The sequence below is a fragment of the Schistocerca americana genome, chromosome 1, assembly GCF_021461395.2.
Source record: "Schistocerca americana isolate TAMUIC-IGC-003095 chromosome 1, iqSchAmer2.1, whole genome shotgun sequence".
Lineage (NCBI taxonomy): Eukaryota > Metazoa > Arthropoda > Insecta > Orthoptera > Acrididae > Schistocerca > Schistocerca americana.
In genome coordinates, this window is record NC_060119.1 from 376091525 (window position 1) to 376111077 (window position 19553).

The 19553-nt window shown below is 38.8% G+C and overlaps 1 protein-coding gene across 4 annotated transcripts in view; it reads right to left on the minus strand.

The window, feature by feature from the left end:
• LOC124600531 (exportin-7) overlaps positions 1 to 19553 on the minus strand; it is a 243836-nt gene that overhangs the window by 134407 nt on the left and 89876 nt on the right. For all 4 annotated transcript variants that reach the window (XM_047136171.1, XM_047136169.1, XM_047136170.1 and 1 more), the window contains exons 7-8: positions 9880 to 10026; positions 8210 to 8382 (exon numbers count right to left, since the gene is read on the minus strand). In XM_047136171.1, coding sequence (XP_046992127.1) covers positions 8210 to 8382; positions 9880 to 10026 — 320 coding nt within the window. The remainder of the gene's footprint in view (positions 1 to 8209; positions 8383 to 9879; positions 10027 to 19553) is intronic.

Genomic DNA, 19553 nt, shown 5'->3' on the forward strand with positions numbered 1-19553 from the left:
CTTCTATTCTCTTCTTGTCTAAACTATTTATCGTTCATGTTTCACTTCCATACATGGCTACACTCCATACAAATAATTTCAGAAAAGACTTCCCCCACACTTAAATCTATCCTCGATGTAAACAAATTTCTCTTCTTCAGAAATGCTTTCCTTGCCATAGCCAGTCTACATTTTATATCCGCTCTACTTCAACCATTATCAGTTATTTTGCTCCCCAAAGAGCAAAACTCATCTACTCAGGTGTGTCATTTCCTAATCTAATTCCCTCAGCATTACCTCATTTAATCCAGTTACATTCCATTGTCCTCATTTTGCTTTTGCCGATGTTCATCTTATATCCTCCTTTCAAGACATATCCTCCTTTCAAGACACAGTCCATTCCGTTTAACTGCTCTTCCAGATCCTTTGATGTCTCTGACAGAATTAAATGTCATCAGCAAACCTCAAAGTTTTTATTTCTTCTCCAAGGATTTTAATTCCTACTCCAAATTTGTCTTTCGTTTCCTTTACTGCTTGCTCAATATGCAGACTGAACAACATCGGGGATAGCTACAACCCTGTCTTACTCCCATCTCAACCACCGCTTCCCTTTCATGCACCTCGACTCATGAGTGCAGTCTGGTTTCTGTACAAATTGTAAATAACATTTCGCTCCCGTATTTTACCCTGGGACCTTCAGAATTTGAAAGAGAATATTCCAGTCAACATTGTCAAAACATTTCTCTAAGTCTATAAATGCTAGAAAAGTAGGTTTGACTTTCCTTAATCAATCTTCTAAGAAAAGTCATATGGTCAGTATTGCCTCGTACGTTCCAACATTTCTACGGAATCCAAACTGACCGTCCCCGAGGTCAGTGTCTACCAGTTTTTCTATTTGTCTGTAAAAAAATTTGTGTTAGTATTTTGCAGCCATGACTTATTAAACTGATAATTCGGTAATTTACACACCTGTCAACACCTGCTTTCTTTGGGATCATTTTTTTATATTTTCTCCTTTCATCAATTAAATTCAATATCTCTTCTGTTATCCAAGGATTTCTACTAGCCCTCATCTTTTTACCTACTTGATTCTCTGCTGCCTTCACTATTTCATCTCTCAGAGCTACCTATTCTTCTTCTACTGTATTTCTTTCTCCTGTTCCAGTCAATCGTTCCCTAATGCTCTTTCTGAAACACTCTACAGCCTCTGCTTCTTTCAGTTTATCCAGGTCCCATCTCCTTAAATTCTTACCTTTTTGCAGTTTCTTCAGTTTTAATCTACAGTTCATAACCAATAAATTGTGGTCAGAGTCCACATCTGTCTTACAATTTAAAACCCGGTTCCCAAATCTCACTGTTACCATTATATAATCTATCTGAAATCATCCAGTGTCTCCAGGCCTCTTCCACATATACAACCTTCTTTCATGATTCTTAAACCAAGTGTTATCTATGATTAGCTTATGCTCTGTGCCAAATTCTTCCAGGTAGCTTCCTCTTTCACTCCTTACCCCCAGTCCATATTCACCTACTACTATTCCTCCTCTTCCTTCCATACTTCTCAATTCCAGTTCCCCATGACTATTAAATTTTCATCCCCCGTAACTATCTGAATAATTTCTTTTATTGCATCATACATTTCTTCAATCTCTTCATCACCTGCGGAGCTAGTTGGCATATAGACTTTTACTACTATGGAGGGCGTGGGCTTCGTGTCTATCTTGGTTACAATAATGCATTTACTACGCTGTTCGTAATAGTTTATCTGCACGCCTCTTCTTTTTATTCATTATTAAACCTACTCCTGCATTATCCCTATTTGATTTTTGTATTTATAACCTAGTATTCACCTGACCATGGATAAACCACAAAAATCCACTGCATTACGCCACACACAAACAGACCCGGCCTGCAGGCAGGTTGGTGAGACTAGATGTGATGTGCAGGACACACACATTAGAGGGAAAGGAAGGGCTTCACATCAGCAGGCCCGTTTCATTAGAGATACCTGCAGAAATGGCCTGCAGTTTTCAACTGTTGTGGAAATTCACTAGTGTGGCCAGCTATTCAGGACTCACAGACACCATGTTGATGAAATAGGACCATTGTGATCAATCCATGCAACAGATAACTTGTGCAAATACTCTGATAATCAATAACAATGACGACAGGTAGCAACTCACCATAAAAATGATCACTGAGCTGCAGACAGGAGCATAGAAAAGACACACACACTCTTGCAACCAAATGTTTGGCCATAGCCTTTGTCAGAAAGTGAGAGTGCACATACATTCACACAATCACTCAGACACAACTCACACACACATGACCGCCACCTCTGGCCGCTGCATCTACAGTTTCTAAGAACCAGATCCAAACAAACCACTCCTCACACCTCCCTGCTCTCGTCTGCAGCTTCAAGGCTAGTGGTGACAGCACTGACTGCAAGCTGAGGGGAGTGGTAGGAAGGGGAGAGGAAGTAGTAATGAGGGAGTAGAGAAGCAGTGCATGTGCTCAGCTGCACCCAACCAGTGATTATGCATGATATCTCAGTAAACAAACCCTTTCATTTTTATCAAAACTAGACACGATAGTCTTAATGGGATTTCCGTGATCATTCATTAAATAAAAATATGGCACTTTAGTCTTTTGATTGCTATTTTTTATTTTCTATGACCGGTTTCAGGCTAGCTGCCCATCTTCAGATCATATTTTGCAGTTACAGAGTAACTTGTCACTGCAGAACTAATGGTTATCTGTCATAAAACCATCATAACAGAGAACCGATAGTTCTGTAGTGACAGGTTACTCTGTAACTGCAATATATGATCTGAAGATGGGCAGCTAGCCTGAAACCGGTCATAGAAAATTAAAAATAGCGATCAAAATAATGAAATGCCATCTTTTTATATTTTTGAACCCTTTCATCTACTGAGACCAAAAACTAGATTTTTCCAGTTTTTTATTTTTTTCAAATTTCCCTGATTTCACACACACATTTGAAATTCCGTGATTTCCAGAACCTGTGGCAACCCTGGTATAGTTCTCAGCTCACTTACTTATTCCATCACCTCCAATTCTTTTATTCTACTAATTCAAGGTATTTTCAGGTTCTGTCATCAACAGCACATCAAATCAGTTTTTATTTTTGTATTGTCTGAATGAAAAGTGTCACATTATAGCTCTACAGATTGTACTACTACTCTAGAGCAGGCTTTTCCAATGCTATCCCATTGGGCAAGGGCACCTGTGAACAACTGAGATCGGCCACTTGAGTATGACTGCGTAAGCTACAGCCTGGCAGCAAGACTGCCTGTGCACCGGTTATTTGCCCACTCCTGTCCATCTATGCCTGAGCTTGCCTGCATGCTCCCGAGTGGGCATACGAACTTGAACAGCCTGTTCTAGAGTAATTCTCCACTGCAAGAAAGATGGTGTGGATAATGCTTTACATGTCAGGAAGACTTACATTGCTAAGAAATTTCATTTATTTGTACTATTCAAGGAAGTACTCATTATCTACAGTGTCCTTCAGGGGAGACTATTCACCTAAATTAAGAAAATGCTTCCTCTGAGAAAGCTTTTCTCTGTCCAATCAGACAATTCCTAGCTTCCCATCTTTCTGCGCTTTCTTCTCTTTGTTTTAATTTCTTGGCTTTTCATACAGAATTTTGGAAGTATTGTCTCATTTAGATATCAACTGGTGTTCTAAGCCTTTCTTCAATTTATGCTACTAGAATCATCGAAATTTTGCTTAATATAGGGTCCTGCATTCTGTGAAATATATGTACTCTAGTAACACCACGCTTGCAGGAGACGCTCAACATGACTGTTACTGGTGGAATGTGAACCCTTCCCTCTCTTTGGGCCAATATCGACCGAGCACTTGGTTTTTTTCAAATTGTTGTGCCGAGCATCACAGAAATCTCACGGACTAACCACCAGAGGTCTCTGTCCATTTATCTCACTCAAATTATTTGGTACATGTAATTCCACAAAAATCTGCCATATGATAATAAAGTCATTTTGGAGGTGGAGAGCAACTGCACTCTACTTTCTTCACACTTGTTTCAGCATCCCATGCTTAAATGACCCAACCATCTTCTCTAGTATCCCAAACACTGCTCAGTCACTTGCGGCAGGATCAAGGCGTGTCACCTTGAGATGAAGGCGAATGTGAAACCTAACTTGAAATGAAAGAATATATCCTGAGTGTGAAAGATGGTGTTTATAGCAGCATTTGGGAGGGATTTTCATTAGTAATTAATAAAGATGGGATTCATGTCAGCAAGATGTACTGTGGCAGGCACTCTGCTCTCCTGCCTTACAGAGCCTCCATCACCAAACGTCCGTTGCACATATCTGCAGAACATGATAAAGTGTAAGTTCTGAAGCATTACCAATTTCAGTGAAATCTATGATAGCTAAAAAGTGCATAGGAACATGCGCCAGATATCTTCGTCCATTTACATCAATATCAGGTAAAGATTTCACTCTTTGTCAGGAGCTTGTAAATGCCAGTTCAGAAGTGGCCTTGATCCTGCCACAAGTGACTGAGCAGTGATTGGGATACTAGAGAAGATGGTTGGGTCATTTGAGCATGGGATGCTGAAACGAGTGTGAAGAAAGTAGAGTGCAGTTGCTCTCCACCTCCAAAATGACTATTATCATATGCTATGACATTAGCATGACACACTGAAAAGAAGCCGATCAAACAAGGTAGCATATGATGTCCAGCATTCCACAGATCGCAGGCTAGAATGCATGTGTATGTATAATGAATATGTGAAACAATACATGTCAAGAAAGACGTTATGTATCTATTACTGCACACGTTGTTTATCAAGTTTAGACACTACAAAATATGGCAACAACTCACATTTCCGAGCAGAAAAATCTGTGGAATTTATTAAAAACTATACTGAGGAAACATTTAACTTAAGAGCACATCTCCAGCATCTTAGTAAGATTGTATTTGTTATTACCTGAGGTACTAATATATGCAAGGTATTGTAGTCCTTTCAGCATTATACATGCATTGCACGTATTTTGAACACAGTCCTGACATACTTTTTTTCACAATGATTACTTCAAAAAATGAGGTTGCAATGGTGTAGTCCATGAATAATGCTGCCGACAACTCTGTCCACTTCACAGAGAAAACTGATTAGGTGAATTCAATACAGATCAGCCTGAAGCAAGAAATGGAGACTTGGTGGAACGGCTTGTTTAGTACACTACAGTCTATAGTACACAGCACGAAAAAATCTTGGAAATGCTTGCAGAAAAAGGTGTGCCTGAAAAGTTACCGGCTGCGACAATGATGATGCAAAAGAACTCCTGGCACTTTTAGAGCCATTCGAAGATACAATAAAAATGTTCCATGATGAGAATTATCATCATCGTCAATCTATTTAGTTATGGGTGCGTATGCTGAGAACTGATTGTAAAGCAAGGTCTCATGATACAGAGGTATTTTTAAGAAACTGTACACCCAGTTTTCTTTGAGGTTGCACAGAACAGCAACATGTATTTGGGCGTCCTTCCAATTATTAAAAATGATGTCCATTTCTGATGCAGATGAGACTTAAATGATGTGTGTTGAAGTTGTCATGAACTTTAAGACCCATATAAGCTACAACAAAATGATAATGTGACAGTAATATATCCTACTCTGTCATTCTGATATCTGTAAATATTTATTTAAGGCTGTGGAGAGGACACCAGCCACCCTGACAAATGAATAAAATGTCATCTCCATCTCCACAGTGACTGCATTGCAGGCCACGTCATACTAGAGTCTACTAATGAGGTAGATTTCTATTTAATCTGAAAAGATTGTAGTGGTGGTGGTGGTGGTGATCTGCTCGAGAAGTGGAAATGTAATAGTAGTCTCTCTCCCAACCTATCTAATTCAGTGTTTTCCAGCCCCAAAGATGGCTAGCGAAAATAACTACAGCTGGGAGGGAATTTGATATCAGACAGATGAGACAGACTTGATCCGAAATACGTCAGTGATATCCTGACAATTCATTGTAATTACAAAGCTAACAGAATAATTTATATGATAAATAGCAAATAGCTATTCTATGTGGTGTGAGCAATATATACAAAGGGTTTTTGGAAATGATTTACAACAGTTGTTTTGGACATGATTTATTAATGAACATCAATCAATGCACCCGACATCTGTCAATATAATCCCCACCGATGTCAATACATCACTACAGCCTTCCTGGCAACTTCATTACAATGTCACAGAGCCAATGTTTGTGGGTACTACACACGTGCTCACGCTCAGCTGCCTGCAGTTCTTCATTCTTGCTGAATCTGTTACTCTACAGTGCAGCATTCATGTACTCAAATAAAGCAATGAGAGAGAGAGAGATCCGGTGAAAGTGGCATAACAATAAACTGTAGTGATTCCAACTTTGCTCATTATTCCACTGCTGCCAATGATCTGCCCAATAAACAGGAGCTTCTAGACCATACACAGCAGTTAAACATTTATAAAATCTGTTGTCTCAGCTCCTTACTTCCACAAAAAGCATGTGATCCATCTCTTTCCATGAAAGTCCCCTTCCATAGTTTTCTGTACTTCACAAAAGACAAGTACTGTCCTTTCACTATCCACAATGTTAACAGTACTAGGATCAGTTCATCGTCCTATAAGAGAGGTCACTGTAGTTTGAGTGGTACTTGTAAAACAATGTGATTGTTAGTAATTTCCAGATGCCCCTTGTGTTGTTGTTGCGGTCTTCAGTCCTGAGACTGGTTTGATGCAGCTCTCCATGCTACTCTATCCTGTGCAAGATTCTTCATCTCCCAGTACCTACTGCAACCTACATCCTTCTGAATCTGCTTAGTGTATTCATCTCTTGGTCTCCCTCTACGATTTTTACCCTCCACGCTGCCCTCCAACACTAAATTGGTGATCCCTTGATGCCTCAAAACATGTCCTACCAACCGATCCCTTCTTCTAGTCAAGTTGTGCCACAAACTTCTCTTCTCCCCAATCCTATTCAATACCTCCCCATTAGTTACGTGATCTACCTACCTTATCTTCAGCATTATTCTGTAGCACCACATTTCGAAAGCTTCAATTCTCTTCTTGTCCAAACTAGTTATCGTCCATGTTTCACTTCCATACATGGCTACACTCCATACAAATACTTTCAAAAACGACTTCCTGACACTCAAATCTATACTCGATGTTAACAAATTTCTCTTCTTCAGAAACGCTTTCCTTGCCATTGCCAGTCTACATTTTATATCCTCTGTATTTCGACCATCATCAGTTATTTTACTCCCTAAATAGCAAAACTCCTTTACTACCTTAAGTGTCTCATTTCCTAATCTAATTCCCTCAGCATCACCCGACTTAATTTGACTACATTCCATTATCCTCGTTTTGCTTTTGTTGATGTTCATCTTATATCCTCCTTTCAAGACACTGTCCATTCCGTTCAACTGCTCTTCCAAGTCCTTGTATACAAAAAAAGGGCATTTTCTGACTGGGATTCTTATTCCATTAATGGCAATTGAGAGAATGAGACTCAGTTTTTTGACTGCAATATGCCCCCTGAACCTGCAAAAACTTGTCAAAATGTTGAGCAAACATGAAGAAGGCACTAGATTTGTACAAATAATTTCCCTCTTTCAGTCATTATCTCATGTTGCCATTGCACCAGAAACAGGCTATTCTGGTTGTTCTGTGATGTCTACTGTCAGTGAGGGAGACTATTGGTTATTTCAAAGGACAAGCTGCAGGAATTTGGGCCACATAGCATCAAGAAGGAGCATTCGAACTGTGCACTTTTAACTGAATTGAAATAGGTGAGGGATGTACTAGACACAGGAAATAAACGTATCTCTTAAACAACTGCAACAAAAATCGATATTTCAAAGCTCATTATTAACAGTCATCTGACATTTCACACTTGGCTCTTAGTTCTTTGTTATTATTAAACACCCTCGTTTCCTGGACAAGGATTTTGAGTGATTTTTTTTTCTCTTCATTTCAACAACCTAACTTTCCTTTTCTTTAACCTGTCTCTTACCTTTCCCTTTACCCTCACAAAAGAATCTTTTTAAAATTTAATGTGGTAGGAATTCAACTTCATTCATACATTTTTCATTTCACCAGATATGTCATTTCAGTAGCTGATAAAAAGACATTCCCTCCAACCCATTAGTGTTTATTTCATTATTAATAAGTAACAGTTGTTACCTTACAACAACAGCAACTGATTCAAGTCTGGATGTAATGTATGCATTTGTCACTTCCGGTGTGTATGTTTCTAGCATATGGGGTTCTGTAGCCTTCACATATGGTACAGAAGCAACCATTCGCTGCCACAAGCTTAGAAGGTAGTGGACACTATTTGGAGCAAATTGCCACATCTGAAAAGTAAGCAGAAAACAGAAAAATATTGTGAAAACCTTTATGAAAGTAGTAACCTAAAATAATCAATTAAATATGACAGAAATACACACGCACACACACACACACACACACACACACACACACACACACACACACACACACACACACCTGTCAAAAATTATTTTTTGTAACATTATGAAATAAAATACAGATAACAAATAACAAAAGACTGATAAACTATCTAAAAAGAAGCAATGTGAAAATCATAAAGATTGTTTCACCAACACTTGGTAAAACTGTTATGGTATGTTTTCTACTCAGCAGCCTTAGTATATGTTGACAAAAAACAACTAAAGTGAGGATTGAGCATTATTAGAGCTTGTGAGAATGACAAGGAATGAGTGAATGAATGAATGAATGAATGAGGTACAGAGTAGTATAAAAACATGAGCAATGGTGTCTGATCAAATAGATACACAAGATAGTGTAAAGCACAGAGATGCACTGCTGTGTCTTCACTTTAATGATACCTTGGAGAAGGTCATGACATGCAAATCTCTTGAGCAGGGAATGATATTTTATAAACCAGTGAAGATACTCATTTATGCTGATGGCATGGATATAGGTGCAAGAACTTGACAATGGAGGAGTCATTCATTACACTTGATCAGGCCAGCAAGAATATGGGAATGAATATCAACAAACAGAAAAAAATAGATGGCTGCTGGGAAAGCACACAAGGAGAAGAAGCAATCCTCATTAACACTGAGCACTTACACCTTTTTAGAGAGATAAGTAGTTTAAATATCTGGGTCAACAGTCATTCACTCAAATGGCATCCCTTATGAAATTAAAGTGAGATTAACAGCAGCCAACAGAGCCTATTTTGCAGTAAAAAACTATATTCTTTAGGACTTTAACTCATATCATCAAACTAACCATTTTTTAAACACCTGTGTTTACATATACCTCAGAAAATTGGCCACTGACATCAAAAGATATTCCAATGCTAGATCCCTTTCAGAGAAACATACTCTGAAGAATCATTGGCCCAACCTGTGAAAGAGTAAGATGGAGAGGTAGTACAATCATGAGCTGTAAATCTATTAGAGGAATAGTGAAATCAGCCAGATTAACATGGGAGGGGCCTGTGGCACAGATGAATGATATGGAACTGAAGAACAGCATTAAATGGAAATATAGGGAGTCAAAGAAGATAGGGTTGACCAAGAACCAGATGGCGTTGTGGAGGAACTGCAGAAAATGATCTGCAGGGAATAGTAAGCTCCAACACCAGATCATGATAATTTGCAGGTAACTGTTGAAGAGGTCACAGTTCAGAACGAACTGCAGAGGTTAAAAAAGAGGTGAGTGAAGTATTTCTTCTGAGGGCAGAACACACATGTGAAATGTGGAATTTCTATTACCTGAATAGTTAAAATAGTGAACCTCATTACTGAACAGGCAATAACTATTAATATATTATTTATGGTACACTTGTCGTACAGTCTTACCTGCAAGCTCTGAACAGTAAATTTTGCTATGAGCTGAATAGCTTCTTGATAATTGTCTACCATGACTAATTCACCAAGCTGGTAATTAGATTTCAGTCGTGCCAGCAGACGACAGAATTCATGATAATTGCTTGGATCACTCAATCCCTTTAGAAAGAGAAAAGCATTTTTTGTATCATCCACCATTAACAATACGAAAATATTTTACAAATACTGCTACCAGTCACAAACAAATTGATTTGTCTGTAATATTATGCTTCAACTTACCTTTACATGTTTGTGAACAAAGGCTAAAAAGTTCAAAAGAGTCACAGAAATAGACGACTAACTTTAAAACGTGTTGATAATTAAATAATTTAATAAGTCAAATTTTGAGACTGGCAGCAGTATTTATAAAACCTTTTCATATTACTGAAACAATCAATGTCAATTAACAGTCAATAGGGCATAATTAACAAAATGTTTTTAAAGGGCATAGAAGACATTTATATTTATATCTTTACTTTACATGCAGATTGCCCACAACTAGCAGATGATAGCTGTCTTCTATCTTTGTGATTTTGCAGATGCAATATAAAGAAAAGATTTATTATGTGTGATAAAACTATGTGCTGGGCTGGGACTTTAAGAGTATGTCTTCACATTTCACAGACAGTTCTCTACTAACACCCAATCCAAATCTGCGTTAGGATGGAATCAGAGTATCAACTTCTCATGGCTTCCCCCAATATCTTCCAAATTCCACACCCTGAAACAGGAATAATGCTAAATTCCCCACTGTATTTTTTCTCCTGGAGATGCTAGTCTTGCAGTGCTATGATAGGGAATACTCTTTCCTCTCGCCAAAAGCTAACTCTTTTGTCACTTTTTACATGTGTTTAGGTCCTCTATTATTTGGTACATAAACTTCTTATTGATATGTAGTCCCATGCTTAAGTGGCTTTTTGTTAAATATGGTAAAAATTCTGGCAGCTATAAGAAGTCTCATATGCTTTTACCAAATCACCGTATATAACTGTACTTGTAAGCTGAATTGGAAAAAAGTAACACATTACAACACTTCAACAGAGAGTTGCATCGTTCTGTAGTACAGCAGAGAACATTGCAAATATGTGACAATAAAGTATACCATTTCAAGCAAAAACTGTATTACTTCATCCTACCAGAAAACCAAACAAGTTCACAATGATGAAACTGCAACTTAAAAATCACAAAAACTATTCATGCTATCATGTTTCTTATGATGAACCAATGAATATAATGAAGCAAAAAAATAATGGCACTGCACATCCCATTCAAGTACTATACAACGTATATATACTACACTTGTAACGTACAATAAAGATTTTCAAATATTTCATTTTCTGCCAAGACTGAAAATGTTAATAAAACTTGCATTTAATGGACTTCTCTTGGCCAGTTTCAGCTAAAAACTGTATTATTGTGGATAATAAGACACACTGAATGTACAAAAACACATTCAATGCATATATAATACACAAAACTTTAAAAGGTCACAACTTAAACACATTGAACAATATTATGAAATGGATAGTTGCTACTCAGCAAATAGAGGAGATACTGAGTCACAGATAGGCACAACAAAAAGATTGTCAGAAAATTAACTTTGGCCTCGGCAGTCAGAGACAGTGGTCATGTGTGCGAGTTGTGCTGGTGCGCGCGCGCCCACTCTTGTGTGTGTGTGTGTGTGTGTGTGTGTGTGTGTGTGTACGTGTGTGTGTGTAAAAGCTAATTTTCTGATTTTTGTTGTGCCTATCAGTGACTCGGCATCTGAAGTACCTACTTGTGACTCACCACCTCCACTAGATGGTGAATAGCAACTATCATTTTCTTTATATTGTCAGATTGTATTACATGTGACTTTCTCTTAATGGCTGAGCAGCAACTTCACATCGAATAATTTGTACATGTTGAAAAGTTTTATGTACTCTGTCTCACTTATTTCAGTACCATCACATTAATTAAGTGAGATTCCAGTACCTGCATCTGAGGATTTTGTTCAATATTGTTTCTTTGAGACTGTCTTTGAAATCTACCTCCCTGTCCTTAATTTCTATTAGCAGATTCATCATAACCACAATGGTCAAGTGATAGGCCCAGATTAATTACATTTGCAAGTATGAGAGGAAGCTGATTTCTAGGTCACAGTCCCATGGGAAGTCATAGGGCTACTGCCCATTTCAACAAGAGCAGTTGGCGTTAGGTGTGTTCCCTTAAATTTATTTTTTTCTTCAAAACAAAAAAAACAAAAAAAAAAATGCTGACCAAGAGGCCTCAGACTATTCTTACACAATTTTAAAGAGTGCACATGTGCATTATCTTTCTAAATGTACAACATGATCCTGTGGTTTTGTAGGTGAATAATTACAGGTACACGCTTGATTGAACAGCTGATACCAGTATTGCTTGTCAGCAAGAGACGAAGGAAGACTTGGGAGGAGTCCTGTTCTTTCTGTGTGAACATCCAATACATGAGATTATCTCTGAATCCTCCTTAAAAAGTGCCATGGTGTCAAGGAGGACATATCATATGGTTTTTGTGTATGTGAACCACAAATCATTGCCTCACATGCACTTTATCCAGACTTCCTTGTGCATAATTGTAGTAATCATAGGACTGATAATTATAGTTTTATGTGATGTGCAGTGGCAAAGGTACATACATTGGTGCCCGAAAGTAAAGCAACAAACTGCTATTTCCCCATCCTGTGTCTAACTACCAATATAGTCGTACAAATTGTCGAAAGATACCCGTACAATCCTGTTCCGCATCGAAGATGGCATTCTGGTCAACAGACAACCATGCCAACAATGATGTCTGGGCACCCGTCAAATGGCATAGTGGTTTCCGGGTAGTCCCACATCCATAGTCGCTGTGTACACCCCCACAGATGGTGGAGTATGGCGCAGAGAAGATGCCTACCAGACTCTCTGCAGTGGAGGGCTATAGGAAGAATGGAAGCAAGACAGTCACTACCTGATGTGGTCCAATAGCTTAATGTGAATCATTCTGTTGTTTCTCTGATGTGGTGACAGTTTATGAAGACAGAAACTGTATCCTGAAGACCAGGTCAAGGCTGACTACATGTGACATCAGAAAGAGAGGACCATTATTTGGCTGTAAGGGCATGATGGTGCCGTCTTGGGACTGCATGGCAACTGGCATCTGACGTAGCACCATTCACTGGATGTGCTGTATCGAGGCATATGGTGTACAGATGGCTTCTGCAGAGTGGCCTTTATTGTCAGAGACCAGCTGTATGTGTGTACCTCTGACACGTCTAGAGTGGAGTTGTCAACATGCCACCTGCATGGCCGAACAGTGGACTAATGTTCTTCTCACAGATGAGTTCCAAATTGGTTTGGAGAGTGAGTCTCGGATTCACATGTGGGGGAATGTGGAACATGATTTTAGGACCCGAACGTTGTGGGAAGAGAGTGATATGGAGGACAATCCCTAATTGTGTGGGCAGGGATTATGTTGACCACACAAACACCTCTTCATGGAATTGTACAGATGAATTGGCAAGGTTGACTGGTGTCAGGTATTGTGAGAAGATCTTGGGACCATATGTGCAGTTGTTGTGAGTTGCTGTGGGCCCATACTTCATACTGATGGATGAATGGACAATAATACTCAATCTGATACAGCACAGGTGCTTGACGTTTTCTTGGGAACGGAAGGTACTGCACAAATGGTGTGGCCTGCTTGGTGTCCCACTTTGAGTCCCACAGAGCATGCCTGGGATGCACTAGGGACATGGGTTACATCACATCAGCATTCACCAGCCACTCTCCAAGACTTGCGAGCAGCTCAGCAGGAAGAATGGGGATTACTGCTGCAATGTGAGATTGAAGACATCATTCGCAGCATGCATCATTGATGCCAGGCCTGTATAGCTGCCAGTGGTGGTCACACCCCATACTGAACACATTAATGAGTTGTCAGAAAGCGTGCTCAAGTCTGTTAAGTTGGGAAAAAAATGAAAAATTTTTGTCTACCATTATGGATGTTACAGTTGTTTACATTCTGTATTCTTTACATTGTTCCTACTTTACTATCACATGTTTCTACTGTTTTGTGGCAAAATAAATGATATCTTGAAAAATTTCCATTTGTTGCTTTAATTTTGGACACCATTGTGTCTGGGGGCAGTGGCTTCCGCATCCTACTGTGACGTGGGTGTTTCAGGATGGTATGACTGCTCATGGGTTATCATTGTGCATGATCAAATTAGTGATTCCTTCAATGTAGCCAGTCTATTTGCTGTTAAATACACAGTAGTCAATGATGTCTCCTGTCATTAATACACAATTTCCCATGGCAACTAACTCCAGCACCCATGTCATGGGCACCCAAAGTATGGTTGTGATGAACTGCATTGATGTTGCATGTCCTGCCTTTCCTTCCTATGACTGTCACAACAAGGGTTAGCAAATTATCTGACATATCCCATTTATCATGCCAGTGGAGCATCTATCTGTAATTCAACAACCCCCAAGTATAATCTATGAGATTGTGGTATAATGGAAGTAAGTGAATCATTGAAACTGCACAGGCAATACTGAACTGTAACAATATCAAATCACAATCTAGCTTATTTACCAGAAGTAATAGTCACAGAAACTTCTGTCCTGACAAGTTTTTTTAATCATAAATATGTAAACTAGCTGCCTAGTGCCACCCTGACATCTTATACAAGTAGTGTCAACACTGCTGTAATGTCAAACCAACGAGTCAGTGAGCTGCCATCTGTGTTGACCCAACAAAGACCTCTGAGAAGAGTTTGTACAGCAAGTGGGGACAGTATTCTGTCAATCTACAGCAGGTGTGTAGACCACTGAATATCACAACAATATTGGACATGTTTACAAAGATAGAGGAACATGCAGGGCTCAAAATTGAAATAGTATGAGACTGGAGTACCCAAGAATGTTTCCAGGGACTGTGTGAAGCATGTGGTGACGCAGAGTTGTCATACAGCATAGTCACACGATGGGTTAAAGCATTCTGATTAAGTGGAGATGCTGTGAAGGATCACTCCCGTACAGGATGAACTCACGTGGAGGACAATACAGTTCAACTTCTTGCTTCCTTGTTGGATGTTGATCACCACTGGATTGTGCATGAATTAGCAGCAGAAGTCTGAGTATGCCACGCAGCTGTGCTCCGCATTCTGCACGACTTTCTGGGGTACCGCAAAACTGCAGCATGTAGGTTGAATACTCCATGAAATCTCAGAGGTGCAACAATTGCATCACTGTGCCATCACACGTGATTTGTTGGGCCAGTACCAAAGGGAACTGAATGACTTTGACACATCGTCACTATCGGTGAAACCTGGGTATGCTTGTGTATACCAAACTTGAAAGGTCAATCCAACGAATGGAGGCATCCTGGTTCTCCTTGTCCACAGGAAGTGAGCAGTACACCACATGCTATGAAGGTGATGTTCATTGTGGCGTATGACAAAGACAGGGCAATACTGCATCACGCTGTACCACCAACGGTGACGGTAGATGCTGCCTACTTCTTTAGGTTCTTGCAACACCACCTCTGTCCAGTGCTCAGGTGAGAGCAACGAAATTTCATGGAACAGGATCCCATCATTCTGCAGGACAATGCATGATGCCAGACTGCTGCTGCTGTCCAGGACCTCTTGCACCGCTGGTAGCGGGAGAGCCTAAAACATCTTCCATACTCACCCAAAATGACTCCCTGCGATTATGATCTCTTTGCCAAAGGGAAAGAATCAGTGCGAGGGATCCAGTACAACATCAGAGATGACATTATCCATGCCGTAGGGCAGTCAGGACAGGACATCCACAGAAATTATACGATGCCTTCCAGGCATTTGACAAAAGGGCTCGATTATACTGAAGGTGAGTAACTGTAATAACAGGCATGCCACAAGTTTCTCCAAGTGAAATTCCCAGACATTTCCCTGATTTCCAGACAAGTTTTAGCATTTTTCCCTGACAAATTTTGAGATCTCAAGGGTAAGTTATGACGTAAGTTGACAATCTGTCTTTGTAGCTACCGTACAAGAAACAATAGTGCAAACAAGGAAATGTCTTAAAAAAAGATTAAGTTTCCTGATGTGAGCAAAAATCTGAAGTACTAATATCAATATCTTTTGCAATCAACTGTTTTTACATGGAGAAAGCAAGCCAAATGGATGTGTGTTTCATTACGACCATTGTTGTTATTTTATTTAAATAAAATGAAACACATCTGGTGACAAAAATATGCACTTCCTTGGAGTCACAAGACAGATTTAAGATACGTTCCCTAATTTCAGAAATAACCTCAGAAAAAAGTAAGCCTCTTGAAAGAAGTATATAAGGTGGGGAAGAATTGTTTTGGTTCTACTGTGCTCATCATTGTTCGTTATTACCCGTGTTGTTGGTTCTACCACGCTCATTATTGTCGGTTATTACCCACTGTGTTACATCTATTATGTGTTGTGTGATATATGAGTACATAGCGTACAAACAGCCAGCAACTGACAATTTTCTTCTTCTTATCGTCCATGCATTCTAACAAGTAAACTACTTTTAAAGTGCCAGAATGTACTAGAACAAATAAAATGCCACACCTTACAATGTGCTTGAGGTGAGACAGTCGCAATTCCTGCAATCTATCGCTCATGGTCTCTGGCCTGCTGAGGAGCACCGAAGTCCTGGGTCCATGGATAAACCATAAAAATCTACTGCATTATGCCACACATAAACAGACCCAGCCTATGGGCAGATCGGTGAGACTAAATGTGATGGGCAGGGCCTGCACATTAATGGGAATGAATGGTTTCAGATCAACAGGCCCAATCCATTAAAAGTACCTGCAGAAGCGGTCCCCAGTTTTGGTCCATCATGGAAATTCACCAAAAAAAGTGGCCAGCTATTCACGAGCCACAGACAGTTTGTTGATGAAATGAGACTACAGTGATCAATCCATGCAACAGATAACTTGTTTAAATACTCTGAGAATCAATAATAATGGGGATAGGTAGCAACTCACCGTAAAGATGATTGCTGAGTCGCAGACAGACACAATGAAAAGACAATCACACTTGCAATTAAATTTTCAGCCAAAGCTTTTGTCAGAAAACGAGAGCACACAAACATTCAAACAATCACTCAGACAGAACTCATACACATGACTGCCGTCTACGATTGTTGCATCTTCAGTCTCCGAGAATCAGATCCAAATGAACCACTCCCCATGCCTTCCTTCTTCTTCCAGTGGTTTTTTTTTCCCCCCCGATATTTCCCTGGTTTACCTGACGTGTTTGAAATTCTCTGATATTCCCTGATTTCAAGACCCAGTGGAAACCCTGATGTACTGCTGTTAATAAAGCCATTTCAGAGAAAAATAATGGATCTCATTCCTTTTTACCCAGGCCTTGTATTTACACCAAGATAATTACAACTATTTAATATTGTTCTTTAGCAGATTTTTCACAAGAAACTGCTGAAGAGGTTAGAATTGACAACATAAATAAATGAATCAGAAGACTACATTTCAGACTTATCTGCAGTAAATGTGTCCTGCCAAAGATATCAGAAATATCTGGAATAAAATACATTGTTTCTGGGTAACTACTGCAACCTGCATCAATACAGACCTACTTACTATATGCATCTCTTGGTTTCCCTCCCCGATCTGCTACCCGTCCATCCAAATTGATGATTCCTTGATGTGTCAGAATGTGTCCAATTCAAACAGGCCCTTATTTTAGTCAATTTATACCGCAAATTTAACTTCTTCCCAATTCAATTCAGTAACTCCTCAATAGTTATGTGATCCACACACATAATCTTCAGCATTCTTCTGCAACACAACATTTCAAAAGCTTCTGTTTTCTTCTTGTCTGAACTGCATCATCCACCTTTCACTTCCATATAAGGGTATACTCCAGACAAATACTTTCCTAAAAGACTTCCTAACACTTAAATTTATATTCAATGTTAACAAATTTATCTTCTTCAAAAAGGCTTTTCTTGCAATTGCCAGTCTAAATTTTATACCCTTTCTACTCCGGACACCAGTTATCTTACTATCCAAATGGCAAAAGTAAAATATAGCTTGAGAGATTTGAGACTTAAAGATAATATGAGTATCACAGACAACATGAAAAATGAGGCATTAAGGTTTTTAGAATGAGACTTACTAATGTGAAATGATTTCACAAAGAAAATCACAAGGTAAAATAGTATAAATGATTAGATTACAAACTAATTCTACAAACATATACTTTTACAATTTATTTTAAAGGAGTCAAAGTATTAGATTAAAAGTGTTGATGCTCATAATGTATCAGCCATGAAATATCAAATATGATTTAAGAAAAAGCAAAGTAAAAGAGAAAATAAAGCGTATAACATTTAGTCAACAAATAAAGGAACCACAATGATGAAAAGTACATGAACTACTTAAAAATGACCCCTTTGATTTGAGAACATGCTAAAAACTAATTAAAAGTAAAAATTCTAACAAACCAATAGAAATTCTGTAAATGAACAACAGTAAATTTACAACTGCTGAAGATGGACATGTGGCTCAATACTGCCTGGCCAAAATAAAATAAACAATAAAAGAATCAGCCTTATCTATCTATATAAAAACAATGTCATCAATATCATACAGGTGCAGGGCACTATGAACACAAAATTATGAAACACTACAAAGGAAGATGCTATGTGAGCAAATGAAAATTGTTTAGGATATTACAAAAAACAGGCATCTAATAATGCAAAGAAAGCCACACATGACATGATGAAAAGGAAAAGATCAGCTGATGGTCGAGGCATTCAAGAACTTAAAAAGTTTATATCAAGTAAAATGATATGTTTTACAACAAAAACCCTATCATGTAACTCAATATGCATACAACGGCACAGTGGCAAGGGTATTGGCCAAACAGAATCAGTTTGGATGAAATTTAACTGAAGTTTAAACATATATAAAACAATATGTAGAATCTCAGAGCACTGAAGGCATGTTTTTTTAACATCCAGATGGAGTGAGACATGCCTGAGATATTATACAGGGTGTATACGTGGACGAGCAAAAAAAATTCCCGGATTTTCCTGGTTAAAAATACACTTCCTCCCGGATGAAAATACACTTTTTCCGTGTTAAGTAACAGTATACTTTTCCTCGGAACTGTAAAACTTATCAATCCTTTCAATGCTTGTGGTTTTCTACACCTGCATAGAATTTCCCGGCACTTTAGAAAACGAAAGTCAGGGGAAAAAAAACGTTTTGGAAAGATATCCGATGTGCAGCAACATGTACACTGCATATTTTCGTATTACAAAAGTATAAATTCGAATTCCACCAAACACCGCATGTTACTTTCCGAAGGATTGAAATCGAGATTGTGATGCGCTTTTGTAAGCCAGTTGTAGCTCATGTCAAGTGACCTCGCCGGCCGATGTCAGCGGATATTCAGAGCATAGGACATGTGATGTAGTCAGCCAATAGCAACATCACTGTTCAGTAGCGCGAACACACAAATAGGAAAAGGTAATGGTTTAAATTACTGTACATAGTGTTGCTACAAGAAAAGAAAAGCTTTCACGTATAATATTGGCCTCTGAGATTAAAAAGCTGCAAGAGAAGCTAAGCTTTCACACATAATGTTGAT